At 45.3% G+C, this 27,893-nt stretch overlaps 1 protein-coding gene across 2 annotated transcripts; it reads right to left on the bottom strand.

The window, feature by feature from the left end:
* Positions 1 to 791: 791 nt before the first annotated feature.
* Positions 792 to 27,893, bottom strand: LOC309566565 (glycogenin-1-like). 2 transcript variants are annotated; one of them, XM_082271750.1, is made up of 8 exons: positions 27,674 to 27,893; positions 24,614 to 24,788; positions 21,068 to 21,230; positions 12,695 to 12,821; positions 11,765 to 11,975; positions 9,783 to 9,866; positions 5,700 to 5,813; positions 792 to 1,074 (listed from the first exon to the last, which is right to left on the bottom strand). In XM_082271750.1, the coding sequence occupies exons 1-8, from the start codon at positions 27,880 to 27,882 to the stop codon at positions 913 to 915; spliced, it is 1,245 nt and encodes a 414-aa protein (XP_082127876.1). In that variant the 5' UTR covers positions 27,883 to 27,893; the 3' UTR covers positions 792 to 912. The 2 variants fall into 2 exon arrangements, with proteins under 2 accessions (XP_082127876.1, XP_082127877.1); XM_082271751.1 differs by lacking the exon at positions 5,700 to 5,813.

The raw sequence follows: 27,893 nt of genomic DNA, 5'->3' as shown, positions 1-27,893 counted from the left end.
GTGGACTGACAACTCATGGGGCCCCGGGCAATCAGAGATCATGGGGCCCCCTGTGTCCACACTCAAGCCGCACCTACAAATTGCAGCTCAGCCACATAGAGTGGGCATTTAAATATCTACCACAGCATAGCCTGCATGGAAGTTCCTGGCTTCTTTCTGTAGTGTGTAGCCTCTCATGGGGCCCCCTACTGACCCTGGGCCCTCGGGCAGTGCCCTAATCCCCGAATGGTCAGTCCGCCCCTGGTTGGCAAGTATAAACATGCAAACCTATACAGAGAAAGAAAAAAAAAAAAATTAACGAGAGGAAATGCATGGAGCCACTTGGCATGAGTTTTTAGGCATTGATTAGGTTTATGATTGTTACCATGACAATAGCTTTAGGACATATACCATATTGCTATGTCCATCCTGTTGCCATGGCAGCTTGTTGAAGGGCTGAGTGTCCAAGGTTCAGAGAAGAGTAACTAGGGCAAAGATATGATGGCGGTGAGCCTAATGTAATCAATTCAGTGGCAGTAAAAGCCGTTCCATGACAACAAATCCAACCTGTTACATAAATGTCTGTCTGGCACCATGGCAAATAATTATATGGCAGAACCTGTCTGCAAAAAAATGTACAACTTTTAGGGCGAAGAGCAGGTAGCATGTGACCAGCAATGTAAAGTTGAGCTACTGAAATCATCTGAGCCCTCGTACTCCACCCAATATTAGAAGCCCATTAGTAGGGAGAAAGTTGTGAAATATTCAGGATCAAAAAATAAATATTAAGAATTCTCATTGCTTAATTCAACTCCGGTTTAATCAGCAAAAAAAAGGGCTCAGTAAAGATTAGATCGAAACGCTGTCACTGCATAATAAATAATGAAAAATGTAAGTTTCAAAGCACCGCGGTAGAAATGAGGATGGATTTCTTCACTGTAAAAACTGGTCCAGCTTTTTCTGGATGTTCTCAAAAGAATGTCTTCCCATGTAATCCATGTGACCTTCCTCCCATTCTTTGCGCTCCTCCTCCTTTTGCAGTTTCTCCTCTGCCTCACGGAGGGACAACTCTGATGCAGACTGTACAAGATGAACCTGGGGAATATGAAACGCAAACTTAACCCATCAGCATTGGATAAGGAGAATAACCACCACAAAATGATATTACACTCTTAGATGGGCAATGGTGGTCTTCTAGAACAGTGGTTCTTAGCCATGAGGGTGTGGCCCACTTGCTGTGGTCTTATAGAACAGTGGTTCTTAGCCATGGGGGTGTGGCCCACTGCCCGACTGCAGCCTTCCTTCTCCCGAGCCTCCAGCCAACTGCAGATCCTTTAACCTCCCACAATGTCCCTCAGCTCCCGTAGTGCCTCCCAATCTCCCTTAGGAGCCCACAGTGCCGCCAGAGAGACCTTAGCCTTCACAGTGCTGCACAGGATCCCACAGTGCCCCCCCCAGCGTGCTGCAAAGTCTTTGGCCCTCCATAGTGCCCCCAACCTCCAGCCCATTGCAGATCCCTCCAACCAACTGCAGATCCCTTAACCTCCCAATGTCCCTGAGCTCCCGTAGTGCCTCCCGATCCCCCTTAGGAGCCCATAGTGCCGCAAGAGAGCCCTTAGCCTTTACAGTACTGCACTGCCTCCCACCCAGCATGCTGCAAAGTCTTTGGCCCTCCATAGTGCCCCCAACCACCAGCCCAATGCAGATCCCTCCAACCAACTGCAGATCCCTTAACCTCCCACAATGTTCCCTCAGCTCCCATAATGCCTTTCAACCTTCCTTAGGGGCCCATAGTGCCCCCAGAGAGCCCTCAGCCTTCACAATGCTGCCCAGGCTCCCACAGTGCTCCCCAGCCTGCTGCAAAGTCTTTGGCACTGCATAGTGCCTCCAACCTTCAACAGTGTCACCCCCCCCCCAGCTTCCCCTAGAAACCTCACCAAGGGCCAAGTCTACTTCAGAGTCTCCTAACACCCTGCACATCGTCCACCCCCTTCCCCCAGTGATACCCAATCCCAGTCTAACCCTTCCAGCATTTCAGTACATGTTTTGCTCATACTTTTATTGTTTGAGAATAGACTTTGTTACTGTTGGCGCATGGAAGAATTTGGAATGGTTTGCTGGACCTGGTTTTACCAAAGGCTGAGAACCACGGTTTTAGAAGATTATGTATCTGCCCCCCCAAGACAGCCATCACTCCCTTATTTATATGTTTATTGCAGACTGGACAATACATCTGCAGAATGCGAAAATGTATTGACCATCGGAATAAAAACCTACATTGTTGGTTGGCCCAAGGCTACAAATACCGACTGAACACAAAAACATCATAAACACGTACAGCATATCTGTAGATCAGCCTTTCTCAACCTTGAAACAACTTTTCGGCCTCAGGGAACCCCTGTGAATAATTACTCATGGTACATTAGTGCAATGGTCACTGGGAAGGATGCTCTTTACATCTGTGGTCATTGGGAAGAATCCCCCAATAGCTTAAAAGATCAAGTTTGTTGGTGGTTACTCCTCTATGAAGCAGAAATTGATCATTACTTGAGGAACCCCTAGCAGCTTTTGGAGCAATCTTAGTCTTACACGGAAACGTGGTTGAAAAAGGCTGCTGTAGACAGTAATAGAATGCAAAACATACATTTAAAAAAAAAAAAAAAAAAAAAAAAAAAAAAACTTGGAACAGCAACTAAAATGGGTTGGCTGCATTAGGAATTTGCTGAGCAGAAGGAATTGCTGAAAGAAAATTACAAATAATTATTCAGTTCAGGGGAAAGATAGAATGAAGACACACCAAAAAATATAACAAATTCCAAACAATATAACAAATACTGTTTACCAGTGCATGTTTTCTTTTAAAGACCCAGACCCGTCTATTATATTTCTATTTTCACAGAATTCTCTGAAGAGAGGTAGGTTAATATGTAGGGGCAAGGGTTTCGTAATGAGTGTTGGCAGGCGTTGCTCACGTGTTCTACCTATTCAAATCCCATGGCCCTCAACAAGCTTTTATTCATCATAAGACACACATAAACCTAACACACTCCAACACCTACACCTGAGCTGCAGTACTGTGGGAAAAAAAATTATTTTTTTTTTAATATGTGGACCGGTGTTGGGGGCTCAAAGAAGATGGATGGGCAGGAGAAAAAAAAAACTGTCACCTCATTAGGATGCATATTAGAATGTGAACTGTAACTGATAAGCATAGGTTTGAATGCACCAAAAAACCTGCTTTAGTTTGGGGGTGAAAAAAAAAAAAAAAAAAGTTAAAAAAATGGCATTAAAAGCCCTTACATGGCTGCTTTCCAGACTCCTTAAAGCAGAGTTCCGGCCTCAAAAACCACTTTGGGCCATCCGCTTGCTCTAGGTCACCTGAAAAAAATGGATAGTCCCGATTTTTGTGTTTACTTACCTTGTTATTGAAGAAAATAGACTTACCTTTCTTCCACTTCCTCCCTCTGCGGTCGCGGCCCGCGCCGTCTCTTCCTGGCTTGCATTGGCTCCTGGGAGAGCTGAACGTCATCGCTCCCAGGAATCAATGCGCCTGCACAGGCCCCACTCATCAGTTCCGGTGTAGGCGCATCATTTCCTGCTAAACAGCTTCTGGGCATGCCCAGAAGCTGTGCAGGGATGACGCGCCTACACCGGAACCGACGAGCGGGGCCGGTGCAGGGCATTTTGGGACCGAAGAGGACACGGAAGAGGACGCTCTGGCTTCAGCTGCCCACACCTGAGATGGCAGCGCTGGACAAGACATTTTCAAGGTAAGTTTTTCTTCTAAAAAGGTAGCAACCTGGGACAGTTCAGAGGCTATCCATTATGAAATGCACTAGCCCTGACTGTCCCGGGGGTATTTTTACCGAGGCCGGAACTCTGCTTTAACAAATAGACATCCATAGATGCTTGGAAATGGCAGAAGTTCTTTGCCTGATCTGGACCTTGCATTGACTGTACACTGTTTAAGCTGAATGTACACATGCAACCCAACAAAGGTGATAGGATGAGAAGGAAGATGGACCATCAAGAGTAAGGACAGATCTGGTCTTCACTGTACTGCTTCCTCTCTTGGATCAGCCTCCCCCTGATGTTGTGAGGTTTTTGGTAAAAGTGCAGTTCTCCTTTAACACTGATGGTCCATAAGCACATTATTGCTGTATGGGTAATGGTAAAGATGCAGGTTTCACCACTTCCACCTTCATAGTTACCCACTCATGGTTGTGTGATAGGTGAAGCTACAACTTATGTTTTAGGACGTTTAAGAAACCCAACTACAGATAAATGGAGAAACATGTGGGAAGTAGTTGGCTAAGTTAAGTGGTTACACTACCACTTAGCAATGCTTGGGTCTTGGGCTCATATTTTAAATGACATTATAGCCAATGGGTTTGGAAGTTCTTCCCTTGTTTACAGGGGGAAATAATTCTTCTACAAACCAAAACCAAACTTATTGATTCATGCCTGTGGTAGGAGTTTTAATTCCTTAAGTGGAACTTTAGTCAGAAAATTAAGTCCTGCTAGATGACTTCAGGCTGGCCCCTTTTGCAGGTATAGACATTAAAAATGTGTCTATCCTGTTTAAAATCCAGTAACACACTGTCTCACCTTGCTCTGCACATGCTCAGTTGCTCTCCATTTTGAGGCACTGCCGAGTTTGTAGCGGTTGATCTGCTGTCAGTCTTAAGCAGAATGAAACCCTCCTATCCTTTACAGCCAAGGAAGCTGCTTCTGTTTGATCTGCAACTGCCATGGTACTGCACATGTGATCAGTTATGACACCAGCCATTTGATGGTTTGACAAGTTTGGTTGAGGACACAAGCAAAAGTGATAGTTAGCAATCCTGGCATTCCAGGAATGTATTATTTTTGTTAAACTGTTAAATCGATAGATTTATTCTGCTTTAAGATTTACTGCTGTTCAGGGGCAGCCTTCAGCAAGAAGAAACAGGGGCAATGTTGGAGGCAATTTACAGCATGCACTCATTTTGGTAGCATAATTTCTAATGTGGAATGTAGGTTTCTTGCTGAAGAACATTATTTTTTATCAAATTTGTTATGGGTAAAGTTCTGCTTTAGAGCCGGTTCACACTATTACGACTTGCCAGGCGACTTGGTCAGCCTGGCAAGTCGCGCACCGTCGGGGCCATTGAGTAGTACAGGACCCGTTCTAATAGGAGTGACACTAGTCACTCAGACTTAGAAAAAGGGTCCTGTGCTACTTCGGGGCAACCTGCATTGACTTCAATTATATGAAGTCCGTGTAAGTCGTGCCGAAGTTGCGGTGCACGCAACTTCACAGGTCGCTCCGAAGTCAGAGCAACCTAATGTGAACGGGGTCTTAAGCTCTTCTGGGGCCAAGGACTTCTAGGTATGGTCAAACGCTCTCAATGTTAATGTTTTTTAAACGTACTGCTTAAAAAATAATCACAGTACATATAAAAATTATTGCACCACTGGGTCTGGGTCTATTCAAACTGGTTGAATCATTTATAGCTGAAACAATAAAAATGTTATATTTTTTGGTGGTACCAGACACCTAACAAAGCATCTAGATAAACATAACTAAGCATGAACTAATCAAAATCAACGAAGCCACTATCAAATGGGTTTGATTCATTTTTTCATTGCAACGTAATTAAAGGAATGATCAAAGCAGATGAGAAGGTCTATCTGGAGTGGAGGAGAAGCGATGGTGGTGGAGGATCCAGTAATAATACCATATGGATGTTGTCTTGGTTTACAGGCTGATGGTTGACCTGGGATGAGAGTAGAAGGTCTTGATCTTGTACATGGTCATCTGCTGAAGGCTGCACAGAGCTAGTATCCGGCAGCTAGAAAGATAGCAGTTACATGTATTTATTATGCCTTTATTACCACTTTCTGCTATTACTGGGGCTGGTGTATAGAAACTGGAGCAAAGAAAAGAATTGAGCTGATCCATACTAACCGATGAGATGTTTGCTGTCACTTTAAAAACGTCAAAAGTAAAAATCAATTATGCATCACTATATTCTGCTATAGGAAACACAACTAATCCTGTCGTCCAGTTTTTGGTTATAAGAATGTAAAAATTAGAGATCGACCAATTATCGGAAAAAGCCGATATACACTTTCCCTGATATACCTGAATCGGCCACCACGGTGACCGATCTTGCCAAAATTTCGGGAAAGTGCTTGTACTGGAGTGATGCCTGCAGCTAGAGGCATCACCCCGGTACCGGCGTCCATAGCCGATGGTCAGCTGTCCTGTACCGACAACCGATGCGGCTGAGAAGCAGCCCGGGTGTCATTACAAGGAGCGGGAGGGGACGTCCCCCCACTCCGCTCCGCCTTCCGCGGCTCGCCCGGGTCTCCTGTCCCACCGGGAGACCCGGGCAACCAGCCTGCACGGCCGCCAAAGACCCGATCAAAGCCTCATTCGGCTCTGATCGGGTCACAATGCAAAAACCCAGAAGTGATGTCATGAGTGACATCACTTCCGGGTACTGTCTGGCACCAGATAAAAAAAAAAAAAAAAAATTACAGCATTCAAAACAGCCAAACTTGGCGTTTTGATTGCTTTTAAGTGAATAGGAGGGGTTTGGGGGTCTTTTAGACCCCCAGATCCCTCCACAAGAGTACCTGTAAAGTAAAAAAAACAAAAAACAAAAATTATCGGCCGATACCGATATGCATTGACCAAAATATCAGTATCGGCAACGAAAAACCGATATCGGTCGATCACTAGTAAAAATGCAGTTAAAGTATAACTAAAGGCAAAACCAATTTTTTTTTTTTTGGACAGAGTGGAGAGGAGGTATAACATGCTTGCCAGTTTTTATTGTTGTCTGTGCCCGTTTACCATTATCATTGACCGTGAAAGTAAAAGAAAACCCCAAATTTTGGGATGTCCCCAGGAAAGTAATAGGAGGAGAAATCTTCCAATGGGGGCACCCTTGAAATTTGCAGGGATTTCCTCTCACCTTCTGTTTGGCTATGGGACAGGAAGTGAAGGGAAATCTCCACAATGGGACACAGATGGTGAAAAAAAACACTACCTTACTCTATCCAAAAAAATAAAAATAAAATAAGGTTTTGCCTATAGTTCTGTAGCTACAGGCAAAAGAAAACAACATTAGTAATGCAGTCTGTTACTAGCATCAGCAAAGCCATTTTTGTTTTTCTGAGGCTCTCCAACCCATATTATACTTATATACAGTGGCGAAAATAATCATTTGATCCCCTGCAGATTTTGTAAGCTTGAACACTTACAAAGAAATGAAAGGGTCTATAATTTTTATCATAGCTGTATTTTAAAGGATAGAGACAGAAGATCAACCAAAAGTCCAGAAAAATCACATGATACAAATGTTATAAATTAAGTTGCTGTTCAGTGAGTAAAATTAGTATTTGATCCCCTACCAACCAACAATAATTCTGGCTCCGACAGACTGGCTACAGTATGTGCTCATGTGATATACAGATTAGTCCTATTAGTTTAGGATGGTTCCCCTAGTGGCAACTCCCTATGTGTATAAAAGACCTGTCCACAAAATCTCTTTCTTCTATTCACACCCCACCATTATGGGCAAGACCAAAGAGCTGTCAAAGGACGTCAGGGACAAGATTGTAGACCTGCAAAAAGGCTGGAATGGGCTACAAGACCATCAGCAAGAAGCTTGGTGAGAAGGAGACAACTGCTGGAGTGAATATTCACAAATGGAATACAAAAACCAACTGCACTCGTTCTGGAGCTCCATGCAAGATTTCGCCTCGGGGGGGGGGGGGGGGGGGAAGAATGATCAGCCCAGAACTACACAGGAGGAGCTTGTGAATGATCTCAAGGCAGTTGGGACCACAGTCAAACAATCCATTGGTAACACAATATGCCGCCATGAATTGAAATCCTGCAGCATCAGCAAGGTCCCCTTCTTCAAGAAGGCACATCTACAGGCCCGTCCGAAGTTTGCCAATGAACATCTAAATGATTCAGAGAAGGATTAGGAGAAAGTGCTGTGGTCAGATGAGACCAAAATCAAGCTCTTTGGTTTAAACTCTAATACCCATGTTTGGAAGAAGAAAAATGCTGACTTTGACCCTAAGAACACCATCCCTACAGTCAAGCACGGAGGTGGAAACATTATGCTTTGGGGCTGTTTCCCTGCTAAAGGTACAGACTGACTTTGCCACATTGAGGGGTCGTGGATGGGTCTTCCAGCATGATAATAACACTCCCACCTGCCTCATATCCACCCATTAGCAGCCATGTGCTCCCAGAGTGGAGACCCTCAAATTTAAAAGTGTTAGGGACTGCAGATAAAACAGGGTGCAGCTTACACATGCCTTTGCAAATGCGTGTCAACTAAACCCCTGTTCTTTATTTATATTGAGACAGGTCTACTTGGTTGATGGCAGACTGGAGGGTGAGTACATCAGACTGGGCATTGGCTGGCTTCCATGCACCTCTTTTAATCCTTTTCAATTTGTTTTTTCCGATGCAGGGATGGAGACGCTGGGCATACCTGCCGGTTTCTCATTTAAAGTCCCACATAGTCTATGATAATGACACAAAACATACCGCCAAGGCAACAAAGGAGTGGCTGGAGAAGAAGCACATTAAGGTCATGGAGTGGCCTAGCCAGTCTCCTGACCTTAATCCTAAAGAAAATTTATGGAGGGAGCTGAAACTTCGAGATGCCAAGCGACAGCCAAGAATAGTTAAGGATTTCGAGAACATCTGTAAAGAGTGGACCAAAATCCCTCCCAAGAGGTGTGAAAATCTGGTACCAACTACAAGAAATGTCTTACCTCTGTGCTTGCCAACAAGGGTTTCTCCACCAAGTTAGGTCTTGCTTGGGGATCAAATACTACTTTTACTCACTCAACTGCAACTTAATTTATAACATTTGTATCATGTTTTTTCTGGATTTTTGGTTGATATTCTGTCTCGATCAATTTAAAATATCATTTACACCTATGATAAAAACATTTCAGACCCTTCATTTCTTTGTAAAGTGGGCAAACTTACAAAATCTGCAGGGGATCAAATTATTAATTATTTTCCCCGACTACCTGTTGATCCTGCTAGTAGATCCATCATTGTTCCATTTCCTGTAAAATATCAAGCTCTCCAGCAAAAGTGCCAGTTACAGGGCATGGAACAATCTATATAAAAATGATGGAGGCGCTTACAACGGTTAGCTTTTATTCATATGGTTTAGGGGCCAACTATGGTTTCCTGAAAGAGATTCAGCATTGTTTCTGCAAACAGCACTTGCATCCATTCGCCTGTATTTGGACATGCAGTAATTAACTGTAGATGTTCTCTCGACAATTGGTCACCCAGGGCCAATCAAATACAGACAGACAATCACCACATTTGAATTCTTGTGAATGGCCACAAATAGTTGTATGCAGAATTGCTTTTTATGGGACTTCTTGCTCACGGCTGTTTGCTGAAGCCCCCCCAAGTCCCTGCGGGAAACCATAGCCAGACACTAAGCACGCACACATGTGAATAAGACTTAAAACGTTCACTCCAAAATGAAAAAAAATAAAAATACATTCTGCTGTATCTGCTACAAAAGCTTATCTGGCATTCAGTTGGTTTTCTCCTACTCAAGGTTGATTTAAAACTACATGTCCATCTATGTCTAGCCCATCTACAAGGTGACAACACGGATGTATGATTACACTGCAAAGTGAACAGTGTTGTCTAGGTCAAAATGATTTCACCATCTATATAGATCACATGATTTCACAATCTATAAAAAAAAGGTCCCATGATCTCAGGGCCAGATCCTCTATACATGTAAACTTACTGTGCCATCAGGATTGCCTTCAGGAACTTCTTCTAGGGAGTCTAAAGAAGGATTGTGCTTTATCTGAAACTCTATCCTTCCAACCTGATGCACACAAAGAAAAGATTATATTTACCATTACACATTACAATGCACACAGTGAACTCATTAGGTCATACAAATTTCCATGATATTTCTCGCAACAACGCACTGCAGAGCATACAAACAATGCAATAAATAGCTGTGATCAGCGACTTGTCTACTGCTCATTACATCTGTTCATTTACTCAGCAAAGTCTAGGGAACCCTTCTGTTATATATCCATAGTCCCCAAAGTGACCATGAGCTTATAGCACAAGGGTATGCAGCTGACATAAAGGATAAGGATACGGAGCTGGTCAACTGCAAACAGTTCTGTTCTGAAGTTTCCATTACATGGCAGTGAGAGTGTTAAATGAATCTGTAGCTTTGTATGGAGATAAGAAAATAGAACAAAAGCAAAGTTGTTGCCCAGTTACAGTTGGTAATTGGTGACCAATTAAATTCTGTTTCATTACCCTGGGATTAAAAAGGAAAAACCCAGATGGCCACTATAGGCGATACTGTACCTTTGCTTTTGTTTTCTTTATCTAATTTTTACACTTAAACCCTTATACAGTATTAATAAAAAAAATGTATGGTGTTTATGTGAATATTGGAGAAAAATCACAAGAAATTTAACTGGAATGGAGATGTGCATTATTGAAGAAAAAGAAAAAAGAAAGAAAAAAGAAGAAAAAAGAAAAAAGAAGAAGAAGCGTGTTGCAACATGTTCAGAAAACATGCCAGTACTTTTAATGGCGCTCGCAGAATCCCTGCCAATACCTTCAACGGCGCTCACAGAATCCCTGCCAATACCTTCAACGGCGCTCGCAGAATCCCTGCCAATACCTTCAACGGCGCTCGCAGAATCCCTGCCAATACCTTCAACGGCGCTCGCAGAATCCCTGCCAATACCTTCAACGCCGCTCGCAGAATCCCTGCCAATACCTTCAACGGCACTCGCAGAATCCCTGCCAATACCTTCAACGGCACTCGCAGAATCCCTGCCAATACCTTCAACGGCACTCGCAGAATCCCTGCCAATACCTTCAACGGCACTCGCAGAATCCCTGCCAATACCTTCAATGGCACTCGCAGAATCCCTGCAAGGACTTCCAGAGTTCCCTAAAACAATGTCAAGCATGTCTCATGCCAAAATGGTATTTAGGCTCCAGCCTTTGAGGCCTCCCCTTAGCAAGAGCTATAATACCGAAGCCTGTTATCGGTTTTTGCTGACCCAGATTACCCAACCATTTTCTAGTCTGTCTTCTTCCTTACTGACCTGGACTTTCACTTGTTTCTGCTTGCTGCCTGCCAAGACCCCTTCCTCAACTTGACTACTTTCTCATCTCCAGAGCAGTTTATATCACCTGCTCATTGCCAAACCAAAACTGTCTGACTTCTCTCTGCTAGTCAAGATCTCGGTTTATTCCCCACTGTGCCCTGGTCTCTTGTCTCCACACCGAAGCTCCCAAGTGACTGCTAACCCCGTGTGACAATCCCAGGGGCCCAAGACCTGGTAAACAACGAGCTTCAGGGGCCACAAGGTTTTCTGGCCTATCTCCAACATCAGAAGGTCTGGTGAGGACCAACTGATACTTAGATTCTGTGCCCTGGGAGAGCCTGCATCACCTGCCAGACAGTATCGTAACAGAAAGGCAGGAGAAGACCATAGTGGATGGACGACATCTGGGAAATGTCAGGGAGTTGTAATGTAAAGCAGAATAATAACCTGGCAAAAGACAAGTCCAGACTGAAAGCAATGTGGGAGGAAGCATCTAGGTTTGAAGTTCAGCACAGACCTCAAACAGTCATGGTGGTGGTAATGGTACCTCCATACACCTTTCCTTCCTAGAGATTCTCTAAATTCTCAGGTAGAGGGTGTGTGGCTCCCATCTGCAGAGATTACTAATCCCATTTACCTTATTTTCAGGGCTGTCTGGCACCTGCTGTTCTGTTAATAGCGGTAGAACATCTGATATGTACGTCTGCCACCACAGCACCAGGAATGACAGATGCTGGTTCCCACTCAGAGGTTCCTCTTCTACAATCCATTTGGTTTGTGGATTATATTTACAGTTCCAGGGCTTAGGGGTGCCGATGAAATGAACAACTTTTCCCTCGGAGCCAAATCTGTGAAGGCAATGTATAAAAACTTCTTATTCATTCCTGTACAGGATTATAGAAAAAATATCTATTTTTTTTAGATAGAGATGGGATGTGTGTCCCCATGAGAAGATTCACCATCACTTCCTTTGACATAAAACAGGCGAGAGGAAAATCTCCCCAAAGTTAACTGTCACCGCAACAAGAGTCTGCGTTGGAAGATTTGCCCTTTTTTTCTCTTCCAAAGGCAACTGTAAAATTTTGGATTTCCCCATTTTCTGTCCTGCTGACAATGGGTGACTAAGGACAAAAAGAGAGGGCGAATCTCCCAACTGTTGAAACAAACAGCAATTAAAATGTGACAGATGTTCCATCCCTTGCACACAAAAAAAAATTTCAAAAGTCGCTGCTTTAATTGGTGTGTGTTTCAGTTTGTGCTTGAGCTATTGTGCTCTGTGCTCCTCACAGTGCAGGTAGGACCTGACCTCATAGCACAACTGCAAAATATTACATAAAAAGGATTTATACCCTTTTATCAGTTCAATGTGCATTTTAGTGCTCCTACAGAGGTTGCAGAAGCAGTATAAAACCAGTACCACTGGCCTACAAAACTGAATTTCACATAAGTGCTAGATGTCAAGTGGGACCATATCAGCCCCCTAATTTGTTCCAAGCAGAAAGCATAATTATATATATATATATATATAGCAAATATTCACCATTTGGGCATAAATAGGAATACTTACTGTTTAAAGGCTGGTGAGTATGTGTATATAGAACTGATACTCAAGTTATAGATGAAGGGTAGATGTTTGCTGATGTCTGCCGTTGCCCAGTTACCAAAGAAACTATTCAATAGTCCTTGGTCACCTCCTGTAATGAACAACAAATCAGGCAACAATTTCAAACACAATGTTAAAAAAAAATAAAAATAATTATGAACATACATACATACATACATACATACATACATACATACATACATACATACATACATACATACATACATACATACATACACCCTTCTTAAAAAAATAAAGGAACACTTTTTAATCAGAGCATAGCATCAAGTCAATTAAACCCCTGGGATATTGATCTGGTCAGTTAAGTAGCAGAGGGGGTTGTTAATCAGTTTCAGGTGCTAATGAAATTAACACGTGCATTAGATGGGCAGCAATGAGATCTCCAAAACAGGAATAGTTTTACAGGTGGAGGCCACTGACATTTTTTTCCCCTACTCATCTTTTCAGACCCTATAGGAGATTGCACAGTCAGTCAAACTTCTGCAGGATGGCACATCAATATGTGCCATTGCCAGAAGGTTTGCCGTGTCTCCCAGCACAGTCTCAAGAGCATGGAGGAGATTCCAGGAGACAGGCAGTAACTCTAGGAGACCTGGACAGGGCCATAGAAGGTCCTTAAACCATCAGCAGGACCGGTATCTGCTCCTTTGTGCAAGAAGGAACACAATGAGCACTGCCAGAGCCCTACAAAATGACCTCCAGCAGGCCACTGGTGTGAATATCTGACTAAACAATCAGAAACTGACTTCAAGATGGTGGCCTGAGGGCCCGGCATCCTCTAGTGGGCCCTATGCTCACTGACCGGCACCGTGGAGCCCAACTGGCATTTGCCATTAAACACCAGAATTTGCAGGTCCACCACTGGTGCCCTGTGCTTCTACCAGATGAGAGCAGGTTCCCCATGAGCACATGTGACAGACATAAAAGGGTCTGGAGAAGTTGTGGAGAATGTTATGCTGCCTGTAACATCGTTCAGCATGACCGGTTTGGTGGTGAGTCACACATCAGACACGCACAGACATACAGGCTAGACAATGGCACCCTGACTGCCATTAGGAATCAGGATGAAATCCCTAGTAAAATCAGCTCAGGTGAGACTGGAAGAGACAACTGGAAGGAGACATTGATAAGTTCCACTACTGCTCCCCAAAATCGAGCCACTCGCGGACAGCTCCAAAACATATGAAGGTATGTTCCTGTATCATCCCCACATCAAGTGACGTTCTGCGCTCTGAGGATATATTCTATGTAGCCTCTGGGGGGGTGTAGTATACCCTATGTAGGAATTACGTCTGGATGAGTTTGTCCCGGGAAGAGATCAACGGTCTGGTACTGTCCTCAAAGCAGTCCTCCCTATCAAGACCAGGTAAGTCAGCCTTCCATGAGTCCCCCAAACTTTCCATTTTAGGGGAGTCAACACTGAGCAGGGCCAGATAAAGAGCAGACAAAGGTTTTAACAGCGATTCCTGTGCAAGGAGTTCTTCATTAGGGTCCATGGCAAGGCTCATAGAGGCAGGGAACTGAGCACGGGCCGAGTGAGTTAGTTGGTAGTAAGAAAAAGCATCCACCTTGGTGGTTTATATTTGGCTCCTAAGTCGGGGGAAGGGAAGAATTCTCCCCGCCGTAAACACATCCTGCAACGTTTTAATCCAACATCTGGCCCAAAGCTGTGGGTCCGGTATAAAGTAAAAATGCGGAAAGTTAGGGTTCCCCCCAAAGTGGGCAGAACGGTGACCAGCTATGAGGCTGAAGAAATCCATGTCTAGCCACGACCCATATCCTTAATTTCATTCCTAGTATACACCAGATTCCCCAGCTCTTGCAGTGAGCCTAAAGCAGCAGCCTCTAAACACACCGTGGCATTGGCCCTGTCACAAGGGCTACCGCTCAGTAATATGTCCAGTAGTGCCAAGACTCCACACCGCACAGGGAGAAAACTGTCAGGCCCCATAATTGCTCTGATCAGGGTTATCAACATAGACTGGCTCTTTAAGTCTAGCCTCCTCTTCCAACCTCTCCAGGGACCTCGTGGACTCCCTGCATGCAGCTGAAATGCAGGAAACATACTCCGCCCCCCCCCCCCCCCCCCCCCGCCCAGGCCCTAAAGGCATCCCAGGTCACCGTGGGGGCAGCGGATTCTTCTACATTAATCAACCAATACTGACAAATCCTCTCCTGAATGGCCTCTTGAATGTTAGGATCCTCTACCCAGTATCTGGACAGCCTCCGCAACCTCTGCCCAGGTGGGGACAAGGACAACGTCACTAGCAAAGGGGCGTGATCAGAAGTGCCCCTAGGTAATATGCTAACCACAGAGATCCTCCAAAGCATGGTCTGACTGGCATAAGCCAAATCAATGCGAGTTAGTTTTTCAAATGAGGTCGAATGACACGTAAACTCTGACTGTGGGATGGAAAAACCGCCATACATCAGTGAGAGAGAACCTGTTCGCCCAATGAGCTAAGCCAGGAAACCAACGTGAGGCAGAGTCTGTCCAGGCCTGAGCAAGGGGTCAGGTTTAAATCCCCCATCAACAACACATTCGCAACATCATAATTTATCACTAACTGCATAATGGTAGAAAGTACAGAGTGATCCACAGAAGGCAGTAAATATAACCCCACTAGGACAAGGCTTAAAATCGGCTATCATCACATGCAACACAATATAGCGGCCCCTTGGGTCTGTCCTAAAATCCAGAAGCCAAAGCCGAAATTGGAGCGTTCTGTGTACCTGGATAATAACCCCTCTGGAGTATGTCGTGTGGTAATGGGAACCCACCCAGGCCCTTTTAAGCCCTAGAATGTGAGAACCTAAAGAGATGGGTCTCCTGCAATATGCAGATCTGGAGGGAAAATTTCAGCAGAGAAGTGAAAAACAATGATCTAACTCGGAATTTAGGCCCTGTACATTCCATGATACTACAGAGATCTTAGACATGGAAGCAAAAGAAAATAAGTGAATGAATAGAAAAAGGAAGGGGATGTGCATTCCAGCTCTCCAGAGACCACCACCCACACTCCCAGAGCATTGTCATCTTGTGCATTAAAAAGGGGTACACCATGCCAAAAAGGAACATTGATCAAAAACATAAACCGAACAAAAACAAAGAAATAAATGAAAAGAAGTGCACCATTTGTCTGCAACGACCAACATCCCATTCCCCCACCCAGCAGGACCCACATAGCGTGAGACCGCTTAAGTCCAACAACCCATCCGTAGGCAACAAGTAACCAGAAGACATGTAGTCAGAGGTGGAGATTCCACTGACCCGGCACAGACAACATCCCTGAGGTCCTACAACTGTAAGAGAATAATGAACACAAAGTCCCCAAAAGGAGATGCTGGAATCAGAGGCGTAACTAGAACCTTCAGGGCCCTGATGCAAGAAACCATGAAGGGCCCCCCAGACCCCTGGCCGGGGCCCTTACCTTCAAGCCCAGGGCTCTTCCCACTAATCCTGGAGCTCTTTACACTCGTTGCATGGCCTTTTATTACGGTCCCGCAGCAGGTTCTGCAGTGGGCCCCCTTCCTGCAATCTTGTGGGCCCCCTTCCTGCAATCTTGGGGCCTCCCCACAGTGGTGCAATGCCAGGGTCCGGTCGCAAGTGTGACCTTTGCGATCCTGGAAGTTCACCCACCGGTTTGCTACCGGGCCCCCTGGAGCATGGGGCCCGGTAGCGATTGCAACCCCTGTAGTTACGCCCCTGGCTGGAATATAAGCAGAATTTTTGTTCTGGGTAAACACCTGGACTCAGACAGGGGCACTAATGGGCAAAAACAAAAAGAAAAATGAAAAACAAAAAACAAAAACAAAAATAACTTATGGTTATCGAAAAGCAGAGAAGGACATGGGTGAACAAACTTTCTCCAGGATAAGGATCCCGAGTGGGGGTCTGGTGAGCTCTCCGATACTGTACTAAAATAGAAGATCATGACAGTAAATAGGGCAGTAAAGGCCCCAACCTTAACGGTAAGTATCCAACTGATGACAACAGTTCATCCCATCGAAGGAAGAGAGACTCTAGCCATGAAGCGGCATCCTTCGGAGAAGTGAAAAACCTGATCGTTTTTTTCATTCACCACCCTCAGCTTGGCTGGAAAGAGAATGCTTTATTTAATCCCCTTTATGTGAAGAGCAGCCTTAACAGAGTCAAAAGGATCGTCTAAGCTTCTGGGTCTCCATCGAGTAGTCGAGAAACAGCAGCAAACGGTTATTGCGGTATCGTAGCTCACCCACCATTCTAGTATTCCATCCCGGTCATGAAAGTTGAGAAGCCGCAGGATGAATGTATGGGGAGGGGCCCCCTGTGGTCCCAGCTGTGGAGGCATGCGATGAGCTCTTTCCACAGTAAAATGTGGGGACAGATGGGCCACAGGCAGTAGATTCTTTAAAAGCTCCTCCACAAAAGTAGTTGGGTTTTCCCTTATCACCCTCCGCCAAGCCGATAATGCAGATGTTGTTGCGCCTACATCCATTTTCAGCATCCTTTGCCTGATATTCTAGCGCCTTTACTTAGTTTGTAGGGCGCAAATCGCCACTCTATGTTCAGCAGTAATGTCCTCCATGTGTTCAACTCTTACCACAGCTGTGGTCAGCTGGGAGCGGACCTCGTCTAAATCCTGTCCGATAAGTCCAATGTCAAGTTGTACAGCCTCGATTTTGTTCGTGAGAGCTGCCTGACAGGAGGCTATAGCAGCCATAATGTCATGGATCTCTGGCGCCGTCTCTGCCTGCTCTTCAGGCTGATCAGTTTGGGACACCATATTAGCGCGTGGGGATAGGCCTCCCATCTACCCGAGGCTCAGAGCTGGGAGCAACGGCAATCCCTGGGGGAAAACAAAGCTTCTTACCCCCTTTTCCTCGCCCGGCTGATATACAAGGCATCCGCTGCCTATATATTAGCCAGGAGCACCCGATAGCCCAGATAAATAATAGTAAGCAGGAATCCTCCAGCAGAGCTTCGAGATGAACGTCTGGTCAGTCCGCCATCTTGGACAAGCCCCCCCCCCCCCCCCCCCACCCAGTGCCCCATCATTGGCATCTACGGAAGGAAAAGTGCTGCCGCCTTAGTATTAGTGGGAGAAATAGCGCCCCAATGTTGGTGTCAGTGAAAAGAATAGAGCCCCATTATCCATATCAGCGGAAGGAATAGCATCCCATTATTGGTATCTATGGAAGGAATAGTGTTGCCACCTTGGTATTAGAGGGTAAAATAGTGCTCCATTGTTGGTGTCAGTGGAAAGAATAGAGCCCCATTATTAGTATCAGTAGAAGGAATAGTGCCCCATCATTGAGGTCTATAGAAATATTGGTGCTGCCACCTTGGTATTTGGAGAAATAGTGCCCCATAACTGGTGTCAGTGGAAAGGAATAGTATCCATTGCTGGTGGCAGTGGAAAGGAATAGTGCCCAATCCCTAGTGTCAGTGGAAAGGAATAGTTCCCATCATTGGTGTCAATGGAAAGGAATAGCGTCCATTGCTGGTGTCAGTGGAAGGAATAGTGCCCCATCATTGGTGTCAGGGAGAGAAATAGTTCCTATTGTTGGTGCCAGTGGGAGTAACAGAGCCCCATTTTGGTATCAGTGGAAGGAATAGTGCTGCCACCTTAGTATTAGTGGGAGAAATAGTGCCCCATCGTTGGTGTCAGCGGAAAGACTATTACCCCTCGTTGGTGCCGGTGGAAGGAATAGTGCCCAATCATTGGTAACAGTGGGGGGGGGGGGGGGGGGGAAATAGTGACACATTTTGTGTGTCAGTGGAAGGAACACAGCACTATTGTTGGCGTCAGTGGGATGAATAGTGCCCCAAGGGCTAGATAAAGGGCACCAAAGGGTTGAATCTGGCCAATGAACTGCAGTTTGGAGACCCCCGATTTAAACCACAGGTGTCCAGGAACTATAAACAACAGAATGAGGGTCCAGCTGTCTACTAGGGGAATGCTGGAGACGGACACCACAGCTGTTACTATATGGTGCAGTCTCAAGGAGATGGGAATATACATTTAACCTTGCAATCCTTGGGAGGAATATGAAAGTAAATAATTGTTTTTAAAAGTGCAAGGCGTCATCTTTACAGGCATTTGAGTTTTTATTTCTGTCTAAAAGCTTGTGCTTTTTTGTGCTCTTTTGCACATTTTTATTGAGCTTTCCTGAGCATAAGCAATTTTTTTTTGTTTTTTCCCAAACCCTCCCCTCAGCTCATTTTTTAAATTTTTTGGTGCGTTTGAGCTTTTCTCATGCTCTTTCATGCACTTGGGGCTCATGCACACTGCAGCAAAAAAAAAAAAAAAAAGCTGCCTTTATAGCCATTTGAGTTTTTATTTCTCTGCCTAAAAGAATAAAAAAGCTTGTTTTTTTTTTTTGGACTCTTTTGCACCTTTTTATTAAGCATAAGTGTTTTTTTTCACAAACCCTCCCCTTAGCTTTGCGCCTTTGTGTTTTAAGGCACATTTGATCCCCTGCAGATTTTGTAAGTTTGCCTGCTTACACAGAAATGAAGGGTCTAAAATTTATCATAGGTGTATTTTAAATGATCGAGACAGAATATCAAGCAAAAATCCAGAAAAAAAAAAAAAAACACATAAAACAAATGCTATAAATGAAGGCGCAGTTCAGTGAGTAAAATAAGTATTTGATCCCCAAGCAAAACATGGCTTAAGCTGGCCATACATTATACAATTTTCCTATTCAATTTCCTTAAGAGATTTACCTTCAACTATGTAGTGCAAGGGCCTGCCTGATACAAATTAAAATGGTTTAGGTTTGACCTCATATTATATGGTTTTGGTCAATCTAAAAAAGAAAATTGTATAATGTATGGCCAGCCTTAGTACTTGGTGGAGAAACCCTTGTTGGCAAGCACAAAGGTAAAACGTTTCTTGCGCTTGGTGACCAGGTTTTCACACATCTTAGGAAGGATTTTGGTCCCCTCTTCTTTACAGATTTTCTCTAAATCCTTAAGGTTTCTTGGCTGTCCATTGGCAACTGGAAGTTTTAGCTCCCTCCACAGATTTGCTATAGTATTAGGGTCTGGAGACTGACTAGACCACTCCATGACCTTAATGTGCTTCTTCTTGAGCCACTCCTATGTTGCCTTGGCGATATGTTTTGGGTCATTGTCATGCTGGAAAACCCATCCACGACCCATCTTCAGGGTTCTGGCTGAGGGAAGAAGGTTCTCATCCAAGATTTTTCAATACATGGCCCCATCCATTAGCCCCTCAATGCGGCAAAAATGGCCTGTACCTTTAGCAGAGAAACAGCCCCAAAGCATCAGGTTTCCACCTTTGTGTTTGACGGGATGGTGTTCTTAGGGTCATTGTCATTTTTCGTCCTCCAAACACGGTGAGTGGAGTTAATGCCAAAGAGCTCAATTTTTGTCTTATCCAACCACAACACTTTCTCCCAATCCTTCTCTGAACCATTTAGATGTTCATTGGCATGACTGTACATGTGCCTTCTTGAGGGGGAGGGGAGTGGAGACTCCCCATGTTTGGAGGAAGAAAAATGCTGACTATGACCCTAAGAACACAACACCCACAGTCAAGCACGGAGGTGGAAACATCTTGGATGAGAACCTTCTTATGGAGGGAGCTGAAACTTGAGTTGCCAAGCAACAGCTAAGAAACCTTAAGAATTTTGAGAAGATCTGTAAAGAGAGGACCAAAATCCCTCCTGAGATGTGTGCAAATCTGGTCACCCACTACAAGAAACATCTTACCTCTGTGCTTGCCAACAAGGGTTTTTCCACCAACTACTAAGTCATGTTTCGCTTGGGGATCAAATACTTATTTTACTCACTGAACTGCAACTCATTTATAACATTTGCATCATGTGTTTTTTTTTCTGGATTTTTGGCTGATATTCTGTTTCTATCATTTAAAATACACCTACGATAATTATGGACCCTTTAATCTTTTGCAAGTGGGCAAACTTACAAAATCTGCAGGGGATCAAATTATTTTTTCCTCACTGTAGGCCTGTAAACAACTGAAAAAGCAATACTGTGCATGGACTCATTGGCTAACATGGAGGGGAGTTTCCAGACAGAAAAAAGCAAAAGCTTAAAAAAGCTCAAAAGCCTTTAGGAGCCGCTTCTTTGAGATGCAGGGTGCATGAGCCCTCAGAGCTAAATCACACTGAAGGAAGTTGGATCTCAGATGGAATTTTAATCTTAAAAAAAAAAAGCCAAGGCAAAAAAAAAAAAAAAAAAAATTGCTGGCAATTTTTTTTTTTTCACAGTAGGGACAATCCCTTTCACTGGTTGTAAGTTGGCAGCCACGTGAAGAAGCACAATGACATGGCTTGGCTTACCATCAAAGCTGCCGTGATCTTCTGCATACTTAAGAAGCCGACCGAAGGTCTCCAGGGACGGTCTGAACACAAACACTCCGCTGTTAAAGCAATCCGGCCAACCAGAGTCAGGGGCAGCTGAGAACTCCTCCCGGTCAAACAGCTCGTCTATGTTACAGAGAACCTAGAACAGAGAGCACAGGCAAGTCTTCCAGGAAATATACACTCATGTAGACTAAAATGGGTCAAGTATCAGCAGGCGAGATTCTGCAAAACTTTATTCTTATTCACATAAGCAGCCGGTGAACGATAAAGGGGTGAGGGCATGGCTGGTGTGGAGCAGAAGGCTTTGGAAGGTTCAAGGTTTGCTATTAGAACATACATGGGTCTAAACCATTTGACAGGTTTCCTTTCCTTTAACCGCCTATTTACTGCGGCGGCCAGCCCCTCGCAGGCAAAGCGACGTAGTACTACGTCGCTAGCCTGTGAGGGTCTAGGGAGCGAGCGCTCGCTCCCGCATGGTCACGGAGCCCCCCGCGCGTGTGACCGGCGGACCCGATGTCCGCCGGTCACTCGGCGATCGTTGCTGTAGAGGGAGAAAGGCAGGCGGCTGATGTAAACAAAGCTGATGTAAACAAAGCCGCCTGTCATTCTCCCCTGTGTAGGAATAGTGATCATACGGTTCTACTATGTAGGACCGTTGATCACTGTTCCTACACCTCAAGCCACAGCCAATCACAGTTAGAATCACGCCCCTAGGGACACACAACCCCTCCCTCAAAAAAAGTTAACCCCTTCACTGCCAGTGTAATTTTACAGTAACAGTGCATATGTCACTGGTAACCCCAAAAGTGTCAAAAATGTCAGTCAAGGGTCCGATCTGTCCGCCGCAATACCGCACAAAAAAAAAAAAAAAAAAAAAAAAAAAAAAAAAAAAAAAAAAAAAAAAAAAAAAAAAAAAAAAAATCGCACAGGTGATCAAATACCACCAAAAGAAAGCTGTCTGTGGGGAAAAAAAAAAAAAGACATCAAATTCGTTTAAGTACAGCGTCGCACGACCGCGCAATTGTCCGTTAAAGTCACGCAGTGCCGAATCGCAAAATACCCCCTGGTCAGGAAGGGGGTAAAATCTTCCGGGGCTTAAGTGGTTAAAGCACGGGTCTTCAAACTACGGTTCTCCAGTTGTTCAGGAACTACAATTCCCATCATGCCTTGTCATATATGTGAATGTCAGAGTTTTACAATGCCTCATGGGATGTGTAGTTCTGCAACAGCTGGAGGGTCGTAGTTTGAGGATCCCTGCATTAAAGCATTATTCTACCAAAAACTGGTATTTTAGCTAGTTTAGTAACCCATTGAAAAGTGGCAGAACTAGCAGGGTCGCAAAGGTTGCACTTGTGATCGGGCCTTGGCATTTCACCAATGTGGGGGGCCCAAAACATGTGAAAGGGTCCTGCTGCGGGACCGCAAGGCTCAATTCACACAGCTGCGACCCTTCAAGTCATGCGGCATGTTTGCAATTTCCTTGCGACTTGCTTGAAACGTTTGTGATTTAACATTGCAGTCTATAGCCCCGTACACATGTACCGATCGTCGGCCAAACGATCGGCCGTCTTTTGTCCAGGGCTGTCGTGTGTTGAAAACTGCAAAAGACTGCACATGAATTTTGTCGGCCAACAACAGCCGACTGCAGAAGTGATGTCATGTGATGATTAACTTTCATGTGATGGTAAACTTTCTGGGTGTTTTGTCTTTTCTGAGCATGCCCAGTCTTGCTAATCGGCTGTTAGTCAGCCGAATTCTGTTCTGACTGGCGAACAATCGGCCGTTCTGGTGTTGGCCTACAAAAATTTTAAAGCATGCACACCAGATTCTTTTCGGCCGAAAGTGCGCTGTCGGCTGTCGGAAGCATCATACTAACAAGCCTACAATCGGCCGATCGGTCGGTATGTGTGTACGGGCCTTTTGGCACAAAGTAGAACTATAGGCAAAACTTTTTAGTTCATTGTGGATAGAGTAAGGGAGGGTTATAGCTAGTGATCAACCGATTATCGGCAAAGCCGATATTGAGGGCCGATATGCACTTTCCCCGATATATATCGGAATCAGCCTTTTGATTTACCGATATTGCCGATATTTCGGGAAAGTGCTTGTACCGGGGTAATGCCTGCAGCTAGAGGTGTCACCCCGGTACCGGTGTCCATAGCCGACGGTCGGCTGTCTTGTAATGACAACCGATGCGGCTGAGAAGCCGCTCGGCTGTCATTCCAAGAAGCGGAGGGGATGTCTCCCCCCTCCCGTCACTTCCGCGTCTGTTCCACCGGGAACCCGGGCATCCTACCTTCACCGCCGCCATCTGACCTGGTCTCCATCTCCACCGCCGCCGTCTCACCGGGTCTCCATTTCTTTGAATTCGGCGCCGCCGAGTACCCGGAAGTGATGTCATGACATCACTTCGGGGACTGGCGGCGTTGAATTAAAAAAACTGACAGCATTCAAAACAGCCAAACTTGGCGTTTTGAATGCTTTTAAGTGCAGAGGAGGGGTTTGGGGTCTTTTAGACCCCCAGATCCCTCCACCACAGTACCTGTAGACATTCAAAAAAAAAAAAAAAAAAAAAATATTGGCCAATATCAATATCCGATGGTCAAAATATCGGTATCAGTATCGGCGGTAAAAACAAGGATATTGATCGATCAATAGTTATAGCCCCGGTCATATTTTTTTCCGCCATCTGTGTCCCATTGCGGAAATTTTCCTCTCACTTCCTTTCCCATAGCGAAACAGGAAGTAGAAGAAAACCTCTACAAATTACGGGAATTTCTTGGGGATCCCCAGGTCACCAGAACTAGTGTCACCATTGGATGATTTCCTCTACTACTTTTCTGGGGACAACCCAAAATTTGGGATTTTGTTTTCCTTTCAATGATAATGGTAAACAGGACAAATATAGTCGACGATCATAGGAAATAAACATATTAGATATATTAGACCCGTCAGTACATCTACTCATGCTCTATAATGGAGTGGGGGAGAGCCACCAGAGAGGCAGACTGAAGTTCCGCTTTAGGCCCCTTTCACATGGCTCCGTTCCATCGATCCCCGCTGAGCAAGCGGATGACAGCTCCGTCTCTGCTCTGTGTGCGGAGAGGGAGGGGTCAGATCCCTGCTGTCCTCTATGGGGGAATCGGATGGGAATGGACCCCCTGTCCGTTCTCATCCAATCCGATCCACCAGACGGATGGAAAATAGGGTTTCCATGCGTCCGGATTTGACGGACAGGATCGGATGGGATGTTAGCGGACATGTCTCCGCTGACATCCGCTGCCCCATAGAGATGCATGGGGCATCAGTTCAGATCCGCCTGAAAAACTGACAGGCAGATCTGAATGGTCCGCATGTGTGAAAGGGGCCTTAGGGGATTTTTCTTGATGGCTTGCCGAATGCGGATATATTCGCACAGCAAATTTTTATACCTGTTAACACTGGAATGAATAGCTGACAAAATGTCCTGCATTTTACAGGGAAGGACCAATAAAGGTCCACATGGGGTTCTGCAGTACTCACGATGGTGTCAGCATCCATGTACACGCACTTTGTGTACTGTGTGAGGGTCCAGCACTGGATCTTGGTGAAGGTTACCCCAAGTTCCGGTCTCTTCAGCAAAGACAGGCGTACCGAGTCTGCGCTGTCTAAGACGTCCACCTCAACTACTTGATCGAAAACTTCCCGGAGGATTCCCCTTTAAAAAGAAAAGCAACAATTGGTATAAGGCTAACTGTATACGGGAGCTCTTTGATCGCTGTGGGAAAAACACAGCACCACCCACTATATTTTTCCTAGTGTTTTCTATAGAAGCAATGCCTGAATAAGGAAACAATAGGGGTATTTATAATATAAAAAATTGCAGAGATATTCGTCTTGTGAATCTGCATGTACATTCGTTCTTACATAGTTACATAATTAGTGAGGTTGAAAAAAGACATCAGTCCATCCAGTTCAACCTATGATGTGTGTGTGTTTGCTGTTAACCATACATTGTATACCCCTGTATGTTGTGGTCTATAAGGTGCCCATCTAATCGTTTTTTGAAACCATCGATGCTCCCTGCTGATACCACTGCTTGTGGAAGAGAATTCCACATCCTTACCGCTCTGACAGTAAAGAACCCCTTACGTATTTTAAGGTTAAACCGCCTTTCCTCTAGTTTTAGTGAGTGGCCACGTGTCTTATTGTATTCCTTTCTCCAAAAAGTTTGCTCCTTATGCTCGGGTCACCAGTACAGTATTTGTACATTGATATCATATCCCCCCTCAATCGTCTCTTCTCCAGGGAGAATAAGTTCAGTGCTTGTAGTCTTTCCTCATAGCTGATGTCCTCCATTCCCCTAATTATTTTTGTTGCCCTTCTCTGGACTTTCTCCAGTTCCAGCACATCCTTCCTGAGGACCGGTGCCCAGAACTGGACAGAATACTCCAGATGTGGTCGGACCAATGTCGCTCTGTGCTAACTGCTGCAAAATCGAATCCTTTTGAGTTATATTTCCTCCAGGACAAATTCTCTCTTTCGTTGAGAACAGTGGTCTCCAAACTGTGGCATGTGGGGGGGGGGGGGGGGGGGGCAGATGTGGCCTTTTGCCTGCCTATATCCGGCCCTTGGAGCACTACTTTTAGTGACACCAAGGAGGAGGAACTACTCCTCCAAGTGACATGATAGGGCGCCATTCCTTCCACAGACACCAACCATGGGGCACCATTCCTTCCACAGACACCAACCATGGGGCACCATTCCTTCCACAGACACCAACCATGGGGCACCATTCCTTCCACAGACACCAACCATGGGGCACCATTCCTTCCACAGACACCAACCATGGGGCACCATTCCTTCCACAGACACCAACCATGGGGCACCATTCCTTCCACAGACACCAACCATGGGGCACCATTCCTTCCACTGACACCAACCATGGGGCACCATTCCTTCCACTGACACCAACCATGGGGCACCATTCCTTCCACTGACACCAACCATGGGGCACCATTCCTTCCACTGACACCAACCATGGGGCACCATTCCTTCCACTGACACCAACCATGGGGCACCATTCCTTCCACTGACACCAACCATGGGGCACCATTTCTCCTACTGACACTAATCATGAGGCACTATTCCTTACACTGACACCAACCATGGGGCACTACTCCTCCCACAGATACCAATGATGGGGCACTATTCCTCCCACAGATACCAATGATGAGGCACTATTCCTTCAACAGATAATAATGGGGCACAATTCCCCCCACTAAAACCAATGATGGGGCACTATTCCTCGCACAGATACCAATGATGGGGCACTATTCCTCCCACTAATATCAATGATGGGGCACTATTCCTCCCATTGATACCAACATTGGAGGCACAATTGCTCCCATTGACACCAATGATGAGGCACTATTTCTTCCCCTGATGCCAACAATGGGGCACAATTCCTACTACTGACACCAATAATGGGCACCATCCCTCCCACTGATACCAACAATGGGGCACTATTCCTCCCACTGATACTAATAATGGGGCACTATTCCTCCCACTGATACCAATGATAGGGCATTGTTTACTCCCATTGATGCCAGGTGTTTTCCACTCACACAACACAGCTATGGGTAATGAGGCACCTGGAGGAGTCCGCACTGAGGCTGGAGTGTCCATATCTGATATTCGGCCCTCACTGCAGCTAAGCAACACTGCTTTGTATACAAAGGGCACCATTACTAAGATGGTTACTAGGATACTGGCAGCCACCTGACAGCACCCTACAACCAATGATTCTGTACGGCCCAGTCTCCTGCATCCTTGCAATGAACCTTTGTGTCCAGGGCTTTTTTCCCTTAGAGAATAGGTCCAGGAACTCCCCCCTTTTGAGACAACCCTTGTCTCCGCCCCTTACCCACCTCAGCTCACCATCCCTTGGTTCCACCCCCTAACCACCTCCGAGTACCGCCTCCTTTAGAGAATATAGAACCAAATATCTTTTTGTGGTGCAAAATATTTTTTATGGAATTTGTTAATAAGAAAGGCAATAAAATAGATCCCCTGCTGCCAGCAACAATAGAACCCCCCCTCCAACAACAATAGTCCCCTCCAACACTAACAGATCCTTCTCACAATAGACCTTCCTTCCCCCAAGCAACAATCGACTCCCCAACAGCAATAATGGACCTCCCCCCCCCCAAGCACAATAGACCACCCCCCCAACATTAGTCCCCTCCACTACCAACAGATCCTCCTCATAACAATAGAGCCCCCCCCCCCAGCAAAAAATATCCCTCTAGCAACAATAGACCCCCCCAGGAACAATAGCCCCCGGAACCACCAACAGTTCCTCCTCACAACAATAGATCCCCCCAGCGACAAGAGATCTCCCAGTAACCAGCATCAATAGACCCTCCAGCAGTCAGCATCAATAAGCCTCTCCCTCAACAGTTGCGACCTAGCAACCAAAAGGGGAAGGGGTGCCAAAAATGAGGTGGGAGTATGGGTGGTGGCAAACCTGGAGAGGGTTGTGACAAAAACAGCCGCCTCGGGTGGCAATTAACCAAGACACGCTCCTTGAGCGCCACTTACCTCATTCGACTGGTAACCTCCGACGTCACCATGACAACCAGCTGATGGGAGGTTTTATGATTTCTTAGCGATTTCCCGAGAACTAATGCACCTTGACAATAGAGATCATTGGTGCCGAGGGTGACAAAGGCATAGGCTGTAACTGAGAGACAAAAACAGAAATGAATCTTTGATTTGGTGGCACTGGGACAGGCACACATTTTTTCCATGCGTCCTTTTA

Source organism: Pelophylax lessonae (assembly GCF_965119305.1).
Source record: "Pelophylax lessonae genome assembly, chromosome: 11".
Taxonomy (NCBI): domain Eukaryota; kingdom Metazoa; phylum Chordata; class Amphibia; order Anura; family Ranidae; genus Pelophylax; species Pelophylax lessonae.
Note: the sequence above shows the minus strand (reverse complement) of the source record. Positions and strands in the feature narration are given on the sequence as shown.

Coding starts and splice junctions, on each gene's coding strand:
- LOC309566565 (XM_082271750.1), bottom strand. CDS start 27,882: ATGGAAAAAATGTGTGCCTGTCCCAGTGCCACCAAATCAAAGATTCAT. Junction 24,789..27,673: donor GAGGTTACCAGTCGAATGAG/GTAAGTGGCGCT, acceptor TTCTTTTTAAAG/GGGAATCCTCCGGGAAGTTT. Junction 12,822..21,067: donor AGATCACGGCAGCTTTGATG/GTAAGCCAAGCC, acceptor TGTTCATTACAG/GAGGTGACCAAGGACTATTG.